General features: G+C 46.4%; 1 protein-coding gene across 1 annotated transcript in view; it reads right to left on the bottom strand.

Moving 5' to 3' along the window:
• COL20A1 (collagen type XX alpha 1 chain) overlaps nucleotides 1–17,735 on the bottom strand; it is a 53,738-nt gene extending 36,003 nt beyond the window's left edge. The window contains exons 1-13 of the mRNA XM_033010413.2: nucleotides 17,629–17,735; nucleotides 14,015–14,099; nucleotides 11,458–11,568; nucleotides 9,568–9,711; nucleotides 9,170–9,328; nucleotides 8,003–8,203; nucleotides 6,608–6,763; nucleotides 5,762–5,881; nucleotides 5,420–5,584; nucleotides 3,690–3,854; nucleotides 2,168–2,340; nucleotides 1,398–1,527; nucleotides 731–876 (exon numbers count right to left, since the gene is read on the bottom strand). Coding sequence (XP_032866304.2) covers nucleotides 731–876; nucleotides 1,398–1,527; nucleotides 2,168–2,340; nucleotides 3,690–3,854; nucleotides 5,420–5,584; nucleotides 5,762–5,881; nucleotides 6,608–6,763; nucleotides 8,003–8,203; nucleotides 9,170–9,328; nucleotides 9,568–9,711; nucleotides 11,458–11,568; nucleotides 14,015–14,087 — 1,743 coding nt within the window. The 5' untranslated portion in view covers nucleotides 14,088–14,099; nucleotides 17,629–17,735. The remainder of the gene's footprint in view (nucleotides 1–730; nucleotides 877–1,397; nucleotides 1,528–2,167; nucleotides 2,341–3,689; nucleotides 3,855–5,419; nucleotides 5,585–5,761; nucleotides 5,882–6,607; nucleotides 6,764–8,002; nucleotides 8,204–9,169; nucleotides 9,329–9,567; nucleotides 9,712–11,457; nucleotides 11,569–14,014; nucleotides 14,100–17,628) is intronic.
• Between the last annotated feature and the right edge of the window lie 1,797 nt (nucleotides 17,736–19,532).

Below are 19,532 nucleotides of genomic sequence, written 5' to 3'. Positions count from 1 at the left end.
ATAATTTTAAGTGTTAGTTTCTCTTCAAATGTTCTGAATCTTAAAAAAACCCACAACCATGTGCTGAAAGCAGATTATAAGCATTAATTGCTCTGTTTTGAAAACCATCCTGCAATTGTTCCTACAGCCGTGCATTTGGAGGGGGGAATCTGAGTCATAGAGACAATACATGTTTCCCCACTCTTTTTTTTTTGTTTGTTTCAATTCATATCCTCAGCCTACAGGTACTCCAGAGAACTCATTAAAATGTACCCATGAGAAAGAGTTCTTAGGGTTTTAAGGATTTTCTATTCACTGGGTGTTATTTCATTCTTATGTGATGCCATAGGTCTGTTCTTAGAGGTCAGCGAAAACTGCCCTAGTAAATTTTCTATTAACATTCTAAGCTAAACAGAGCAAAACATTTATGTACAGCCTCAAGGATACAGCAAATACATTTAGGGCTGCAAAGATGTGAGTTCAGTGCCTGGGTTTCCAGGGGCCCATGAGGCAGCCAGTTCTCTCCCTATGCCCTAATTTCCCACATGAAACTCTCACAGTTATAAATCACTTTAAGCACACCCTTAAAAAAGAAAAAAATCTTCTATGAAAAACATTGCTTGCAATAATGTTGACAATTTAATTTTTTTTTTTTTTAAACACATGATATCAATTCACAAAGGCTAGAGCTAGAACTAAACTCAGCCCAGACAGAAAAAAATTATATTGACATTATTCTCATGAACTCTACCTCTGTTGTATAGTCCTCTGCACCATCAGGGGCTGCGGAGCAGAGCACCAGGTAGTGCGTAGCTCCCTGGGCTGCCTTCCAGCTCAGCCTCATGCTGTTGTGGCTCAGCTCAGAGACACGCAGAGAGCGAGGGGAAGACAAAGGTACTGAAAGGAAAAAAGGAAAAGGAAAACCAAGATATCTTCAGTGTGCGAGGTCTGTGAGAGCTCAAACCCCAGAGGAGACCTGGCTTTGCAACAGCTACTGCAGCCTGGTGAACACCTACCCCACATCTAACACAGTGGAGCAGCCACTTCACAGAGAATAGGCTTAAATCATTTGAAGCCCAGGGATAAAAAAGTGGAAAGGGGTTGCAAGATATTTCTAGCATGGTGTGTTGCTGCCATGTCTGGGGGAGCTCAGTACAGTGTTCTCCTTTGCAGAGTGACACAGGTGGAAAGGGACCCTGAAGGTCTCTGGTGCAACCAGCTGCTCAAAGCAGGGCTGAATTAGAGCAGGTTGCTCTGGTCAAGTTCTGAACGTCTCCATGGATGGAGATAGCTGTAGACAGAGTGAACGTGAGGGAGGGGGAAAAATACAGTGCCAGGCTCCAGTCTGAGATGGTCACAGAGAAAGGATATTGTTCACTTGTCATAGCCGCGCATAAATCTCTCTACTCACGACCTACATGTGGAGGTGACACCTCTCAGCCCATCCCCAACAACCGTGTCGTAAATAGGAAACACCGACACCAGATACTCCGTGTGCGAGGTCAAATTGGAAAGCTGCAAAGAGGAGACTGCTCCATCTAAAATCACCTGTAAGCACAAAGGAGAGCTGTCAAGACAGGGAGGTGCCAGCTGCATTTTGACAAAGGAATGGCTGAACTGGCCTTCCCTAGCAAGTGTGGCTTCTTTGTGGCATGTATGTGCCCAGAAACATGAAGTCCAGTTGCCCTCTGAATTTTGTGCCAGCTAGCATCTCCCCAAAAGAGAGGTAAGAGGCAATGAACATCCCTGTCCTCTAAGGCTGGAATCTGCACAAACATCAAGCACAAGGCTCTAATTGTGCTCTCACTGAAATCAATAGAAATCCACAAACAACTTGGATTTGCTTTTCTAAGTCATATCCATCACAGATGAGCATCCTTGGACAACTCTGTGTACCTGAACATCTTCTTTGAGTGAAAACAGGTGTTTTAGGGAGGGGATAACACTGCATAAGAGAAAAATCCACATCAGCATGGCTTCCCCTATTTCTAGCAAGATGACACCTTTCTGATGTCCTCTTCTATCTTGTCGTCCTCTCAGCTGATCCCATTTACACTTGGTGTGCATTTCATTTCATCTCTGGCTTTAGCTGACATCCCACAGGAACTGTACCTCTACCTCATCTTTTTGTCTAGTCAAGTCTACTTAAGATACTGCAACCTCAGATGTTCAGAGAAAGGTCTCTCACCTCTTTGGGAATACCACCCTTAGATGGATAATACACAATCCTGTATTTCTTTGGTGGTCTCAGAGGAGGACTCCAGGACAAGTGCATGCTCTTAGAGGTCACAGCTGATATTTTAAGGTTGGTTGGGCTTAGCTGAGGACCCGTGTTCGCAGAGATATCTTTCACAGTGCTGCCTAGGAATTAAAAACACAGTTACATTCTTTTATTCAGACTTCTCATGCCAAATGTACTTTCTAGCTCATAAATATGAGCAGCATTTTTCAAATCAAGCTACAGTCTCCTTCCCTATAGAAACTGTTCCAAACTGCTCTGAAATAAATAGTTAAAAACTGGGTTTACGAAAACATAAATACTCCATAGACAACAAGCTGTGTGTTTCATTGGGTCCTGAGGATATTTTTTCAACACAAGTCTGCATTTTTGCATGCATCCAAAACACGACCCAGCTTTCCTTAATCGTAAAAATTTGTCAAAATGAATGAGAAGTTATTTTGGGGGTTTTTTTGAGCAGTCCATCTTTCTTTAGCCCAATCTCCACCTTTGAAAAATGTCTAATTATACCAAACAAGTACTAATTAATAAGGATGAATCAATTTATGTATATGAATCTCCAGAGCATTAAAATAAAAGTATGCTTGAAATTTAGACTTTCCCATTCTCCTTAGGCCAATCTTAGAACAGAGAGAGATGGAAATATCTACACAATATTTCTCCTGAGGATCTAAGCTAACATCTGGAGTGGTTCTTTACTCTCTTGTTCATCATACAAATTACTCTCCAGCAAAGGAAAAAAATAGGCTGTTTGGTTTTAACTTGAAAATGCCTTGGAGATCCATCATTTAGAGTAAAGTGTGGAGAGAAAAAAAAGTGCTTAGATATTTTATCATCTCCTCTTCATACCTCCACATTTCTTTCGTACACTCTCCCTAATATATTCTCAAATTAGCTCTTTTGCTTTTTCTGCCTCCTTTTGGTTGGAAGAAACACAGAAAATGGGATGGTTACAGTGCATCTATCGCACCAAACGATAATGAAAGGGGGAAAAGAAGTCCACTCTTCCCTTCAATGGTACTTATAGTCATTAGGTGATTATATCCACCAAGAGTTATCCAAACCCCTGGTAGGAATGGCTGTTGCCTGTATTGGCTCACAGGCCAAATGCAGATAATTAATCCAAGGGCATCAGAATGGAAATATCTACAGGTAATGTCTCTCTGTGACTTGTTAGAGACAGCAGGGAGTCTGCAGTGGCATGATTGTGGAAGAACCACATCCAGAGGGTCTTGTAAGGGACAACGATCGCAGGAGCAACTGCCCAACACTTTGACATGGCAAAGACCATTGTCAGGCAACAAGAGGGCTGAGCAAGGAGATCAGCACTGGAGGCGAAGAGTTAGGTGGTGCTGACTGGGTGGTGGAGCTCGTGGAGGCACAGGCATGAGAAAGGGTCAATCCTGATGGTAAGGAAGGTGGATAATGAGCAGAAGGAAGTTCAGCCTTCACTGAGGAAGTTTCATTTCACCTGCATTTTCCTTGTTGCTCTTCTCTTTGATCCTGGTGCACAGGACCCGGGTGAGCCTGCCAACCAGAGAGCTAAGCAGTGGGAAATCCAACACGTTGTACACGGTGAGCTCCAGTGGCTCCGAGGCCACTTGCTTCAGCTCTGCCTCGTCCGCATTCTTCACCCCTGTAAGCAGAGAACGAGACTGAGAAAACTCGCCCGAGAGGAGCCGCTTCTGCCTCCCGCCTCTGTGTTGTTTGTTCAGGGGCAGGATGGGTCCACTTCCATCCTGCTCTCCAAGTAGTTTCCCAGCCATTTCAGTGGGGTGGTGGTGTCTGAGAATGGCCTTAGGATTTCCTGCAACACCAGCCTCAGTCCACCCCTGGGAGGGTTTTCAACTCTATGGGCTCAGAAGGTCTTTTGTGGCTTCGAAATAGTCTAGTGAATCCTTCTGGTTTCCTGCCTCCTCATCACTTGCAGGCTTTGCTACCAAGAAGGCAGATATTTTTCACCCTCAGAGGCAGTTGGCATAAATGGGGGAATGAGTGAATGAATAAACAACAATTTTATATTTATGAGGTGCCAGCGCTCCCCACAGAGTCTGTTGTTCATCAGAACATCACACTGCATTTCAAGAGTGTCAAGGATGAGCAAAAAGCAGACCATTTATTTAGCAGAACTTCACCATCACAGAGCATCCTCCAGCCCTATCCTTCTGCTCCGCATCCTCATTAACCCTTTCCAGACCAAGCCCCATAGCACGCAACTATTTTGCTTCCCAGTTCTAGGCACAGGGCCACCTTAGCATTGCCCAAGCAGTACCATTGCCAGATGAGGATCCCACCTGGTTTCTCAAGTACAAGACCATTACCTTAACAGTTTTTCTAGCTTCCTTCCCCCTTGTTCTTACAGTGAGAACCAAGGCGGTCTTGAGATTCATGCTCAGGTCCTGATGTCTAGGGACCAAACAATGTGATCTTCCTCTAATCAGAGTGGAAAGGCAAAGACTCCAGCCAGGAACAGATCTTCAAATGATTTCATGTACACAGATGTTAGTCTGTTGTGCTGCACAATATACAGCTGAGACTCAGCAGCTCTACTCAGCCCGCAAAGGGAATCACTGTGTCAGCCACTTAGCCACATAACCCTATGCAATAAACTCTTGCTTGTCTCTTCCTGACATAAATTAACACTTAAAGTTTGGGGATTGCAATTTTAGGAGATTTTTCTATGTACCTTTATTGCTCATGTATTAGTTTCTAGCAGACTCATGTAGTCATCAAGAACAGAGCTGCTCAAGGCCATTTTGTGTCTCACTGTTGCTGCCAGATAGTGAAGAGCAGATACTGTTATTATTCAGAGAAATGGAAAGTTGTGAGAGGCAGTAATTATAAAGGAGGTCTCCTGCCCTCCCCAATACACTGTTCTCTTGCCTAATTCCACAGCTGAGAATAATGTTCTCATGGCACAGGTCTCTGAGGATCACAAAGATCTTTAGATGGGATGTGTGAAATCTCCCATGTGAATTAATGCTTTTTTCTAAACAAACAAAATATCCTTTGAAGACACTACCTATGATGAATAAATAAGTTAGTTTTCATCTTAGCCACAACGTAGAGGTCTTGCCCCCTATCTTAGTTTTATGGCCTCAGGATGCTTCTATCAAAATTGAGGGGACATAACATTCAATTTGAAGAAGATCAGAAGCAGGTTGGCTTTATCCTACAGCTTATCAATGGCTGTGCTCTTACCAATGGCAAATATCTCTATACCCAGGTTTTTCAAAGTCTGAGCAGCCAGATTGGCATCATCCTGGGATTTTCCATCAGTCAGGAGTATCACCAACTTCTCAGCCTCCAGGCGGGCACCAGCATCTGATTTCAAATTCTGTTCCAGGACGTGGGTCAGTGCCAGACCTGGGGAGGAGCAGAGATGGAGTGTGTGCTACAGCCTTGCAGACAACTCCCTCCACCTTTATGCTTTTCTCTGTCCCCAGTGGCCTTGATCCCCACAGAGGACATCATCCCGTGGGAATAGCTTCCCGCACTGCAGCCACACAGATCATTTAGCAGAGACTTGTGAGATGGAGGTACCTGTAAAGGTGTTGCCGCCCTTGTACCGCAAATTTTTCATGGCCTCCAGCACCTGGTCCCTCGTAGAGTAAGTGCTCAGGTCCCACTCTGTGCGGGGATCACTGCTGTACTGGGACAGCCCTGGGGAAGGCAAGAGCTATCAGCATCATGCAAGACAAGGTAAGCTGCAAGAGTTGACCAGTTTTGAGGTGGTGGTGTCAGGCTTGACATGGGAGGATGCCACAAAATAATGAAAAGGAGTAGGGGTGAGCAGATTTGGTTTCTAGTTCCACTTCTCTGCATGGTCCTTGTCACACAGGCAGCAAGGTGATGCTTCAGATCCCACCGGCTGTAGTGGTACTTACCCCTGCAGTGGTGCTCTGAAGTATTTTACAAGGTCTTCATGTTAATCAGGCTCAAACTAGTTGGCTGCAAGGAGTAGGAAGGATTTGCACTATCTTATTTCACATACAGCTTAGCCAGTGCTAGCAGCACTCCAAACTGGAAGCAGCACCATTCTTAGCTGAACTCAAAGCAGCTCCAGTGCAGCATTGCTACCACATCTGTCTGTACAGTGCTGTGGAGGCTGAGCACCTCATCAGAGATAAGCAGCAAATCCAAGTGTATCTCAGCACCAACGCCTGAGCTGGTGCTAAGACATCTCTCCTGTTCTCTGTGCAGCCATGGCTCACAGCCACTAGAGGCCAGAGCTTGCTACCAGATGGGAAAAGCTGTCAAGAGCAGCAAGCAGGACACTATCCTAAAGAAAAAAAAAAAAGCTCCTTAAAGGAACATAACCACAGGAACAGAGACCAAGGCTCCTTCGAACATGACATCCCACGGTCAGGAACCAGGAAAGTGTCCTACCTACTCTTATCTTGTCTTGGGAAATACTGAACGGGGAAATCAAATTGCTCAGAAACTCCTTAATGAGCTTGAAATTGTTGCGTCCGATGCTCCAGGATCCATCCACAAGCAGGACAATATCAGTCATTGCAGATGTGTTGCACTGGAACTGGGAACCTGGAGGGTAAAAGGTTTGATATTGAGAGAAGCAATTGTAAAGGAAAAAAAAACTGCTTCAGTTCTGAGATAAAAAGAAAATCTGCAATGTAAGGCTTTGGCTGGATGGTGGATTGGACCATCTGCCAGCCTGAAGCATCCCAGCATCTTGGGAAAACCATGTGGCTAAGGGTAACCCATATCAGTACCAAGAAACTGAGTGGTGCACAGCTGCGTTTCTGCAAAGAATGGGTTAAAGCTGTCAGGAAGTGTGTGCCTAACCCAAGCACTGCTCTCTGAAAGCTGTCAGCTCAATTACTTCTCAGCCCCAGCCCAGTTCTTCCCTTTTATCTAGCCTAAGTCTCCAAGAATTACAGGTGATTGCTTAATTCCATTCCAACACGAGATCCCCTGTGGGCTCTAATTATTTCATGGCTTTATATTAAATCCAATCTCTCCGTAAAAACCTGCTGGCATCACAGATACTCCAGCCCTGCCTTTCTCCCCACCCCAGGCCTGCAGGATAAGATAGGGCATGTTGCTGATCAAATGCATCTTCCCTGAATAGTTTTCAGATGGGAAATTTTTTATCTTTGGTGGAGGGAAATGGATGATGCCATCGAGATTCAGTGGGCTGCAAAGAGGTTACTCTCCCATCTCTTTTCACAGCCATGGATCCCTACTGGTCTCAGGGGACCAAATGAGGATGCCCTGTCTGATCCCATTCCCACCACTACAAAAGTGCTGTGAGCCATCTGCCATGCCATAGTCTCAACTGGAAAATCCGAAGGATCATCATGGATCAGTTATCTGTGAAACGTGAAGAACAAGTCCAGGAGGTGGAGCAGGTTGGGTAACGAACATCACTGATGCTCTCCTCCCCTCTGAAGGCTTGCAAAGATCCATGGTTGGGGAGTGTGTTGAAGAATACAAGCTCTTATATGGACCTGTCAGAAGCAGGGGAAGGTGGCAACATGAAGAGAGAGAATAGTGGCAAATCCATAAATTAAATCATTGGGAAGGAGTTTTTGACCTAGCTCCAGTTTGCCTTAAAATCTGTGATGATCTACAGAACTCCAAATTTCTCCAGTGATCCCTGACAGTTCCCCAAAGCATGACCTAGCAACTGAAAGCACTATCAGCAGCACTGTACTCTAAAAAATCTTGGTGATGGAGTGGGGTAGAAAGCTTGTATTCAACGAGCTCTAGCAAAAACAGTGTGGAAGAAGGAGCAAGACATATCTGAAGCCCCTCTCTCACCTCGCCTCAATGAATCCTTTGTGGGTTTTTCTTTTCCTAGAGACTCTCTCTCTGAGTTTGCAGGAGTGCGTTGGGAGGATCTTGTGGTTGTTGGTGTTGCTTCTGTCACACTGGCTTCTGCACTGGGCTGGTTTCTTGTGGCTTCTCCTGAGCCCTTTGGCTGAGTTCCCTTCTGCCTTTTCTTTTCAGCTTTGTCCTTTGCTGTGCTCCAAAGAGAAAAAACCCATTGTCCCTAGCTGTGTTGTCCCCACACAACCTGCTCCAGTCATGAGCTCATCCCAGTCACATTCGACGGAGGCGTAGGGGGCTCAGAGAGGATAAAAGTCCTACAAGCTTTATGCAAATAGGTAGATCCATAAAAGGAGACCATCTTCATTTCATGCCTCTCTGAGAGGTCTGCACATGGGCTTATGAATTAATAATGTTAGTAGTGGATCACATCAAAAGTTTGTCCTTACTATTATTCTTTGATGATGAAAAATAATGAATGTTTATAAAATATAAATCAGGAAAAACATACCATAGCACCTGATACCCAGCGTACTCTCCAGAACTCAGCAATCTGTGACTCAGAAACACCCTGAGTTAGTGCAAGTCTTTTTGTGTAATAACCCTGATGGATCTTTCTTCTATCAACACATATAATTGCCTTTTGAACTCACGCAAACTTTGTTGCCATATATGTGAGAATCTATGCAGTTATATACAGTCCTCAGCCATAGGGGAGGGCACACACCTTCTTGTAGAGCATCTGCAGCCAACCTTGGGACACAGAGCCTAGGAAATCAAGCACCATTAGCCCCAGCACTTAGGGAGCAGCTTGTTCTCAAAGGATCCTCTCTCAGTTGCAGGATATGACTGTATCTGCTGAATTCAAATACCTGTTAGCCCCAGGAATGCATGGATGTGCTTTTTCAGGCTGACTGGCAAGAGGGGCAAATATTTTTAGTTTGCTTACTGTGTCTCTGTATTTAAGAACCGTATGTGAGGGATGAGCCTGGGCTAACATGTCTCACTGAATTAATGTCCCTGATGAAGTAGGGCTGCAGGGAGAGGGTGGGAGTGGTTTTAGGGACAGCTGTGCTTAATGCTCCAACCATGGTGGCATGGCAGAGGCTGTGGCTAAAAAACAGTCCTACATGACTCCAGGTTGGTGAGTGCACCCACCTGGCTGTGTCAAGACAGTGTTCAGGGGTGGTGGGGTGGCCTCTGCCACCCCACTGTGCTCAGCTGCCGAGTTCCCCAAAGAGGTGAGATTCTTTCCTGATGCAGCTCCTGAGTTTCTTCGGTTATTTCTAGTCTGGGATGCATTTTTGAGTTCCTCTACTGCGGGAAGACCAAAAACAGAGAGAGAGAGGCAATCTAGACAGGTCTGAGTCACAGTCCATCCCTCATCCCCTGGGTCTTCACCATCCCCCTTCCTCATCTTCCAACCAAAATAGTACCAGGCTCTGTGATTGCCACATAGTCTACAGGGCATACGCCAGAGCATGAGCTCTGAGGACCCACATCTCCAAGAACCTCAGGACCTCTCTGAATTGTAAAATGTAGTGCACTCTACTTACTCACAAATTTCCGCTTGGCAAACAGGGCTTCCTGGGAGCCGTTGAGCACGTAGACCTGCAGCGTATATTCCTTGGTAGGGCTCAGCCCCCCCACTGTGGCTTTGGGAGTCTTGGTTTTCAGCATGACTTCTTGCTCAGAGTCCCCTGAGGTGGGATGAAGCCACAGTTCAGAGCCTGTTAGAGCTTAAATTTAAGCTGACAGTAGCAAAAACACCACTGAAATGCAGGGAATGTCTGCCTAGGGACCTCAGTCAACTCCTATTTTTTTTTTTTTTTTTTATTTCGTAGATTTCTGATTTTTACTCCTTTTTGCAATCCAGACCTGAGAACATTTAGGCTTATTTTTTAAATCCCTCATACATGCCCAAAAGGGAAAACCAGTTCCCATCCAGCATTCGTGTAACTCTCACCAACTTCTCAAGGAGTTGCTGAGTGAAAAACCGGTCTTCAGAGAGTAAAGACTGGGCAGTTGCAATTAAATACTGCTTATGAAAACATCCAAGCAGTTGATGTGCTTGAGGTCATACATGAGGAAGTGTCTTGGTGGTTTTGGAGGTCATCACTGGCTCTTGGGACTCCTCTTACTTCTCCCAGCCACTCTCGCTGGGCTGTCTCTGCAAGTCCTATCTCTCCCAAGGGTGGCTGCTCTCTGTGGTGAGACAGGTCATTTCTGGGGCCATCACTGCCTCCAGACCCCTCCAGCCATGTCCTGTGGCTGTGGGACCTGTCCTGAGGCTGTGATGCCTCAACCAGCTGGGAACTGGGGCATTTCTGCACTGGCACAGTATTGAGCAGATGGAGCCAGGCAGCTCTGCGAAGCAGCAGCCGGTGTTGCACCATGGCCTCTGTGCTACACAAAACTAAGGGAGAGAGGCAAATCAGCTCCCTAAAATCCTCTGATTAAGAAAGGTCTGCAAGCTTTAAATTATGAAGATGGATGCGTTTCTGACACTGCCTTCCCTGCGCTCATGCCTAGGGCTGGAGATGGAGCTCCCCAGCCTAGCAGAGGGAAAGCCTTAGGCATGTGCCGGGAGCTCTGGCAGGGATTCCCTGCATTCCTAGGATGCTCATCGCTCTCTGCTGAGCTGAAACCTGGGGAGGAGCAGGGCAGGGAAGGAATAAGAAACCTCCTGCTCCAGCTCGGGGAATGGGCGGGGGCTGAGCCAAAAAAGCAGGTGGATGATCACAAGAGCTCTGCTGCATGCACTCCCGCCTGGCAGCTCCCTTCTCCGGCTCACTGGGAGAGTGTCAGTGACTGAAAACCAAGTGCCATCCAAGACTAAGGTTGCCTCCAACCATTACTCCTTGCCAGGGGACATTGTGTCCTTCCAACACCACCAGGTCCAGCATCTGAAGTCAGGGAGAGCTCACTGGGGGATGGAGCTAGGCAGATGATCCCCCCACACACGTGGGGTCAAGAACTTCCCATCCCATGTCCCTGCAGGTGCGGGGAGATCTGGGAGCTCCCACGGAAGAACCAGACAATGAACATTTCCTCATATTTTTTCTCACAAAGTCCCAAGAAGCAACACTTTCTGGCTAATGCTTTCCCCTAGGATGAAGAAGGATAAATTTCATCTCCCTGTTGTGAATGAGTGATAGAGGGGCTGTACCTGCACTGATGTGGCACTACACACTGCTCTCATGGTGGCCAGGAAGGCTTCTTGTCCACGCTGTACGTACAGCCCAGTGGAAAGTTTCAATCTAGGTAATCAACACTTAAAACCAGAACAACCAGTGGATAATTCCCTCTGTTTTATCTCTATCAACTTAAGGTCTAACTAATGATCTCACTTAAGTCCTGTTGTCCACCAGTCTTAAGAGGGAGCCGAGTCCCTCACTCATACACAAATCTCTGCTGGGTCTGATGCCCAACCTGTTAGCACATACCTGCCATGGGCTTCACTCGAACTTTATAGCCGTTGATGTTCCCTTCAGTCTCTTTCCATTTCATTTGGAGCCTGTCTTCTGAAAGGACAGTGAGTTTCAGCCGGCCTGACCCTGGGGAGGAGGAGATGTGTCCATGCTGTTATGGATGCAATTCCCCCCTCTGCACATGCACACACTGAACACCACATATGTCATCTCCTCTATGGACACAGGAACAGTCACAGTGCAGAGGAAACCTTCTCCATCCCATGCAAGCCTTCAGCATCCCCTGACGCTACAGGGCAACTCCTGCAGTCCCCCTGCACTTCTTCCAGGAAACTACCATGAGTCACTGCAAATCCATAGCCTCCACCCTACACGAAGAGGAATTTCTCATGCACTCAAATGAGACCTCAATATATACAGCTGCAAACAGGGCAAACAGCCTCCCTCAGAAGTGAGGGCTTTCTCTGCACCCCTCACATCCTGGAGGACTCTCCCAGGAGCTTTCATGCAGGATGTTTTGTTTCAGCAAGTGTATTTGGGGTGCTGAGAAATACAAAAATTCCCCAGGTGATGGATCCCATACTCCTGCAGAAAGATTGTTTCAGAGGCAGCTCCAAGGACCAGATGGGTTTAAAAAGAAAGGGGAGGAAAAAAAAAAAAAAAAACAAAAAACAAAAAACGACCTGATAAAGTGTAAATAACAATTCCTGGCAGGACCATAACTCATGGGCATCAGCTTGTATCAGTTTTCTGCAGGGAGTAGAAAACTAAATGACAAATCCTGAAGAATAAAATATCAGACAAGGAGGTAAAAAGAAGGAAGAACACATTCCCTTATCATCTCCAGATTTCACAGATAGCTTCTAAAGCTCAGCTAGATGTCTGAACTCACGTGTCACTCTTTGAATCAATGATCCCTTGGTAAATATTTTACCAAGCTGTACTGTCGTACACATGTCACCATATGGAACTTTTTCACTTGACTGGATATAGGATGGCGACTCAGCAGATTTATCTCCCCTCCTTCCTGGCACTGTACCTATAGCTGCCTTTCCAGCAGGCTGCCCTACTTTGCAATGAGTGAGCAGCGCATCCTTTGCCTGTGCACTATAAGCGTCTGCATTCAAATGCCCTCCTCATTTGCAGTTGTTACCAATCTCTTTTCCTTTGTCATTACTCATAAAAAAAAGCTTAAGGTGACTCAGAACGTCCAGCTCAGTGCTGGAAAACTGCGTTGCACAGGACTCCTCGAGTCCCTAATCTGGTCTTGCTTGATGCCCAGACATCTCCTGACACGTTTACCATGAAGTCAGAGCCCAGGAAAGCAGTGAAGGCCGGCAATGAGGACTTGCTTTTCACAGCCCAACATCTGTGCTTTAACCTTTCCTTGCAGAGACTTCCTGCAGGCTGCCCAACAAGCAGATAACTATTTTGGGGAAACAAAGCTCAGATTCACATCTCAACCCAGGCAAATCTGAAGGGGAAGAAAGAAAACATAGGGAAGACGGGTGAGGGGCAAAATCAAATCCCATAATTATGCCTAAGAAAAATGGGAAAATATCGTGGAACAATGAGGGGGATTCATAGTTAGATTAAACATGGAGCTGTCTTCTTTTGGCCAAGTGTGGTCCAGCTCCTTGTCCATCACTCTAGGAGCCCAGAAGCTAAAAAGGCAAGAATGTCCCCAGACAGATGAGAGAGGACAGCATCCTCTAAAGAGCCATTATGTGCTGGATGTAAATGAACCCCAGTGCCATGAAAGCTCCACTGTTTCCCTGCCCTGTGTTGGATGTGCACTATTTGATGCTGTAACCTTGCACTCCGGCTGATAGGGAGTTAAGCCCAGATTTAACTGCAGAGGCTGGTCTGGAAGATACACAGTATGGAGACACGTCTGTCCAAACTCTGAAGTGCCACCACCTCTCTAAAAACTTTTGTGTTGACCACTTCCACAGAAGGTTCAAACGTAATATAAAGGCGGTTCTTCAAAATCAGAAAGGCTACGGTGAGGTGTTACAAGTATTTTTTGGTCATTTATGGTTCCACGGGAGCACTGTATGTTACAGGAGGAATGCACCTCATCTGCTTTCTTAACCAGATGTTGCAGCACATATCACTATATACATCCAAAGCAACAATTTCAGAGCACAGGACAAATGCAGTGACTAACAGAAGCAACACCCTTTTTCTTCATATTTCTCCAGCTCCATTTGCAGAACACATAAGCACCCTTCATTGCTTATACAGGCTGAAATGCATCCCTGGTGCGAGGGAGTGGCGTGCTGAACTGCTGCCAGGGATGAGGACAGGCTTTGCAGGGTGGGGAGGGATCGAGATACTTCCCCAGATGGGCCCCCCCTGATCTCCCTCTGCTCATTGGGTGTGGGAACAGCCTTTCTGGAGCTTCACCAACAGACACCGGAGCACAGCAGCCCCCCTGAAGTCCTGCGTGTAAGTGGGAATGTCCTTCGCACGTGGTGTCACTGCCAACGGCTCGGGCAAGGGCTGGGCGAACCCAGGTGACCACCGAACCCCAAGGAATCCCCCAAACGAGGGCAGGCGGGCTCCTTACCTTGGCCCACTCGTCCCCAGACGTGGCTCACCACAGGCAGGCAGGCAAAAATGAAACAAGTGTGAATCAGCATAGTGACCAGGACCTGAAAGAGGGCAAACATCAGGCAGGAGAAGTAAAAGTTACATTTCACCCTGTCAAAACCCATTTTTTTGCAGTTCTCAGTCAAGGGACCGCAAGCTGAGGTCTACAGCTCTATGCATCATTGGCAGAACTGAATGCGTGGATGGAGAAGCACATAGGAATTTTCTTGCAATTCCTATATATTATTTTATATTCTCGGTCTCTCTAAAACAACTGATCAATGTCTGGGACCAGTACTAAGCTCTGTTTATGAACCTGATGAGGAGTGGGCTGTGACCTAGTACTGCTCTCAGCCAGCTTGGTCCTGGAGATGGGCACTGCTCTCAGTAGGACAATCTCAACAGCGATACCATAGGTGCTGGGTTCTGCTCAGGTCATGGAAATAAGAAACATTGGCTAAATCACTGGCCGGACATACATTCCAGAACAACTTCTGGTTTAAATCATACAGAATTAATTCTGATTATCGTGACCAAAATCAATATAGGTATACAAACACACAGCACCTTTCTCATGTCCCTGCAATGCAAGCACTGAGCATAAGTGGAAAAGCATTTAGGGGAGCAGTCTTTCGCACACAATTTCCTCACACCACAGGTTTAATAATGACACTGCAGTCACTGTGATAAAGCAATCATGCAGCAGGAGGGACACCATAGACCTAGCTGAGTTTATATGTCAACAAGGGGTTTATTTCTTATTTCACGGTGGAGTTCCTGGGAAGTCACACTCAGGGCTTGTTGAGATAGTCTTGTTTTAACTTGTTCACCTGAACAGACTGCAAACAGATGCAGTTACAGACTGATTCATGGCAGAGGATCAGTTTGGCTTAGGAGGAGCCTCTGCAGCACTGACAAGGCTGGTTAAGGACAGCCAGCCTCTGTCCACAGACCTCGAGCATCTTCAGTTATCTCTGCTGGCCTGGATTTCAGTTTTACTCAGTTTGGGTCAGAAATGTTAGGTCAGCATAACCCCCCCACTGATGGAAACAGCGCCTCCCCCTTGCCTCAGTCTCAATATATCAGGTTTTAAACATATGCTGTTGGCCTTTTGCAACACATCATTGGCATCTGTCATTTTTGTGCTACACATTTCAGCCTTATTGCTTTTGGCAGAACCAGACCATACACTAGTTTCCTCCACTTCTGTCTGCGGTGACATTTCACTTCTATTCATTTTGATGGACAGGTATTTAGAGGCTCCTGGCAAATGCCTATTTCCCTTCAAATATATCAGCTTTTTAGTGATTTTAAGGAAAAATAAACATGCACGTGAGTGACCCAGCCATGATCTCCTGGGGTTTAAATCAGTTCTAAATTGCTGTAGGAATGAATGAAAAAATATGCAAGTTATAACAGGGAGATGTTAACCTCCCTACTCAGTCTGTGATTATTTTTTTTTTTTTTTGATTGAAGATCAGGTTATATGGAACAACTGCAGTGTAACTGAAGCCCTTAGCCATGGGAAACACTCGTCTTTTTTTTTTCCCAACTAATAAATGAAGTCATTCCTTATAAAAAACAACAAACATTTTACAGGTGGGTTTCAGGAATCTGTCACCAAGAAAAGCAAAGCCTGCCCTGGCTGCAGATATATGGGCCAAACAACAGCAAGAAGCCTGCATTTTTGAAAAACTCCCAGAATCAAAAGTTCATTTGTGTCATTTTGCAATGCTACCGAACTGCTCTTGATTTCCTTGCAAATTCCCCGTGGCTCTGCTGGCAAACGGGATGCCAAACTATCACGAACACTGGATTGCGTGGGATATTTTCATGTTAACCAGGACTATAGGGGATCCGAAGTCCAGTGAAATAAACACACGGGCTTCTTCAGCCTGCACTAAACCGGGCTTACTGCAGGGTCCGATTCAGCCAGGAGCTCCCACCCTGATGTGTCAGTAAGGACAAGCTCAATATTAACCCAGGTTGGATCCAGTAAGTCCCCAGGGTGTGGATCTTTATGGCGACTAAAGCAAAAAAGCAGGGATTGAATCTCCTCTTCCTATCTCAGAGGCAAGACCCATCGCTATTTCGCCTCTTCTCCAACTTCCATTTTCCTACCTGTAAAGCAGGAATAACAAACGCACCTGTTTAAGACAGTGGAAGATACATGGCTGGAGGAGCTCCCTCTTCCCCACTCCGCAGGTTACCTCCCAGACCCCAAGCCCCCACTCGGGGTCTCTGTGGTCCCTTCCCACCCATTTCGTCCCTCGCTGGTGCCACCCGCCAGCCCGGCTGGGCTGCGGACCCTGGGACAGAGGGGACCACGGTGACATCAGCCTGCTAGCGGGCAGGGAGCCTCCGACACGCCGATGCCTCTCTCCTGTTACTCACCCAGGGAAGGAATTTGGAGACAGCAACACATGGAGCATGTGGCGAGTATTTCCAGGGCCTGGAAAATGGGTTGCGGGGGGGACACACCACGTCCCACTCACCCCAGCTGCGTGCTCAGAGGGGATTTGGAGGTTAAGGCGGCCGGCTACCCCCTTATTTGTACAGGAAATTTTAAAATTAGTCACTTTAAATAAGAAAGAAAAATTCTGCGCAAAAAGCCCCTGCCGCATCTTTAAATCAGCACAACTAAAAGTGGGGGTTTGGGGGCACTGTGAAGTATTTCCACCCTCCACAGAGGCAGTTTGGAGATATTTCCTTGTCACAGAGAGCATCGCTGTCTCTGCACAGAAGTTCTGGCAGAAGCAATGTCACCTCATGGCCCACTCACTGCTGGACACACGAGCAGGGACAGCCCTGCAGAAGAGCCCAACAACCTGCTCGAGGTAGCCAGCTACAGGGAGTAAATCTGTCCCACATCCCCTGAGTGCTCTGCTAGTTAAAGGACCTAAAGCAGACTAAAAAAATTACATTCATCAAACCCTTTCTGTTCTCTCCTGGAATTCTCCTGTATTTCAGTTCCACTGTTGAACAAAAAGTCTCAATTATCCCAGCACCAGTCTCAAAAAAGTAAGGCACAAGTTTCACTTCTAGGCTGAGCCTCTGCAGCTCCCACAGCCTGGGCAGGCTTAGTAACATCGTCTTGATGCAGATCCACACCACATCACCAGGTGGGAAAAACCCACCCAGGCAACTGCTACTGCTAACAAACCCTTCCAAGCGCCAATTCTGGCAGCGATTTATACTATTTTTAGTATAAATATAGATTTACACAGGTTTTATACTATTAATGACAAAATGGAATGAAAAAAAAAAAAAAAAAAAAGCAACAAACAAAGCTCATTACTCACAGCCATCACTCCAAAAGAATTGCTAAGGCAGACCTGGTGTTATTTTAGACCTGACCTGCAGTGAACATGAGTCTTGAAACTACTTCACCATGAGAGGAGGCGACCTCCCGCCTCCGTGCAGCATCGGCAGCGCTGCCTCGAGCTGAGCTGCACCAGCTCCGGGTTTCCCAGAGACCAAAACCCCTGCAGAAGTTCCCTGCTCGGCCGATACCCACGCGTGCCCCAAAACAACCCAGCCCCTCCTCGGCATCCCTGAGAGCCGAGCCCCGAAAGGGAACGAGCCACAGACCTCTGGGGAGCGGCACGGCTTTCCCTGGAGTCAGCCAGGAGGTGCGACGGATCCAGCTACATTCTTAAATTGTGGGAGAAGCAGCCCTGGCGCCTCGTCTGCTCCTCGGCGTGATTAGAGATTTCAATTCCCAGACGTCAGGAGGAATAAGGAAGGGGAGGGAGAGCAGGGGGAGCGGGACAGTGATTCCCCCCACCTCCCTCTCACCACACAGCAGAGAGCAGTGCTTGGCCTCTACTTGCAGCTAAATAAAGAGTGCACGAAAAGCAAGAGACTGATTCTATGAAAAACAATAAATAGCTTTTAGTGGTTTTGCTAACTGAATGCTAAATATATGTCTAGGAAGCTGCACACTGCTTTCCTAGAGCTCAGCAACAAGTCGTGGCTCCCGCCCACTGTCAGACTCCCAGGGATGAAGTCAGTCCAGCCCCACTCACATCCCATTAAATATTTTTGAGAGCCCGGCGTTTGCACTGAAGGCAAATTACATAGCGTTTGTTTAAGGAAATTAAGCACATCTGTAAGTTTTGCAAGGCCAGAGGCTGAATCATGAACTGGAGCTCGGTGGTGCTGCAGACTTCCCAGCTGCGGGAGGCAGCCCTGACCTCCACCGGCATGTGGTCCCCAGCCCCGGGAGTGCCGGGGAGAGGCGCTCAGCTCCGCGCCAAAACTTTTTCAGAAAGATTTTGTCCTCATTGCCAGGAATGGAACAACTGACAGTGGCATTTCTCATTACAAATGAAGGCCAGATTTTTAGCTGCATCACCGGGGACTGTCAGCATCAGTCTCCCATTGCAACAGAGAGAGCTGCAAGAAATTGCCATTCTATAGGAAGCACAGGCACCCTTGAATGTGTCAACTCATGTAAAAGAAAAAAAAAAAAAAAAAAAGAAAACACCTCCATAGTTTTTAAACATTTGTGCAAACTAAAGAAACACTTGATAGTTCATTGCCATTTTGCTTTATATTCTAGTATTTAAAAACATCACAGTATACAGGCCAAAGGATAACACCAAAAGGAATCACCTACACCTTGTTAAGACAAAACATGGAGAATTTGGTAGCCTGTGAAGATAGAGTTGTCACTGCTCTACATATTACCTCTTCTATAATTCCTATTGGATTTCAGTAGTTGCTCAGATTTGCTAGTTTACTTTAAAATTAGGAGGAGGTGAGAAAGGAAAGAACACAGGTCTCCTGCACTTCACTTTCAAGGAATTCAGATCCAAAGCTAAAATTCATGCTGTTTATGTTAGAAAAATCTGGAGCTGCTTCCAGTGCTTATGTTCGGGTTTTTGCTTTCTGGCCTACCTTTCCCAAGTTGCCCACAAAAATATTGTGGTCTCCTGGTTTTGACTTTAGTTCAGGCCCAACATTCTGGGTTAAACCTTAGTGCTACCACAGACACCCAAGTCCTCCCTGAACAGCAACACAAATCAGAATTTTAAAGCAAAAAGGCAGATGGATGCTTTGCTTGTGCACTGAATGGCTAAAAACAACTGTGAGAATATTGACAAATAGCTTAAAAGATTGTCTGGTTTCACTTAGGGGCTGGAAGGACCCCAATGGATTATCAATGCAAACATCTTGCCTGGACCACGTTCCAGGAACACTGTGCTCCAAGTAGTCCTATTACCTCTGCACCAGCGCTGGGGGAGCACATAACCCTTTATACCAAGGAAAAAAGGCAGCCAGCAGTAATGCAATACTTAATATACAGCTGACACCTGATTTTCCAAGAAAGTCAGCTCACACTAACACAAATCAAAATGACTATTTTTTTGTTTTGTTTTGTTTGAAAGACTTGGTTAGTGTCCAAAAGAGCTGCACTGAGAGACCTGCCCTAAGCAGGAGTGCTGGGAATCACACTGCTCTGTGCACAGCATTGCAGGCTGATGGCAAGC

The sequence above is a fragment of the Tyto alba genome, unplaced genomic scaffold (assembly GCF_018691265.1).
Source record: "Tyto alba isolate M040663 unplaced genomic scaffold, T.alba_DEE_v4.0 Super-Scaffold_33, whole genome shotgun sequence".
Lineage (NCBI taxonomy): Eukaryota > Metazoa > Chordata > Aves > Strigiformes > Tytonidae > Tyto > Tyto alba.
This window is presented reverse-complemented; position numbering and strand designations above follow the sequence as displayed.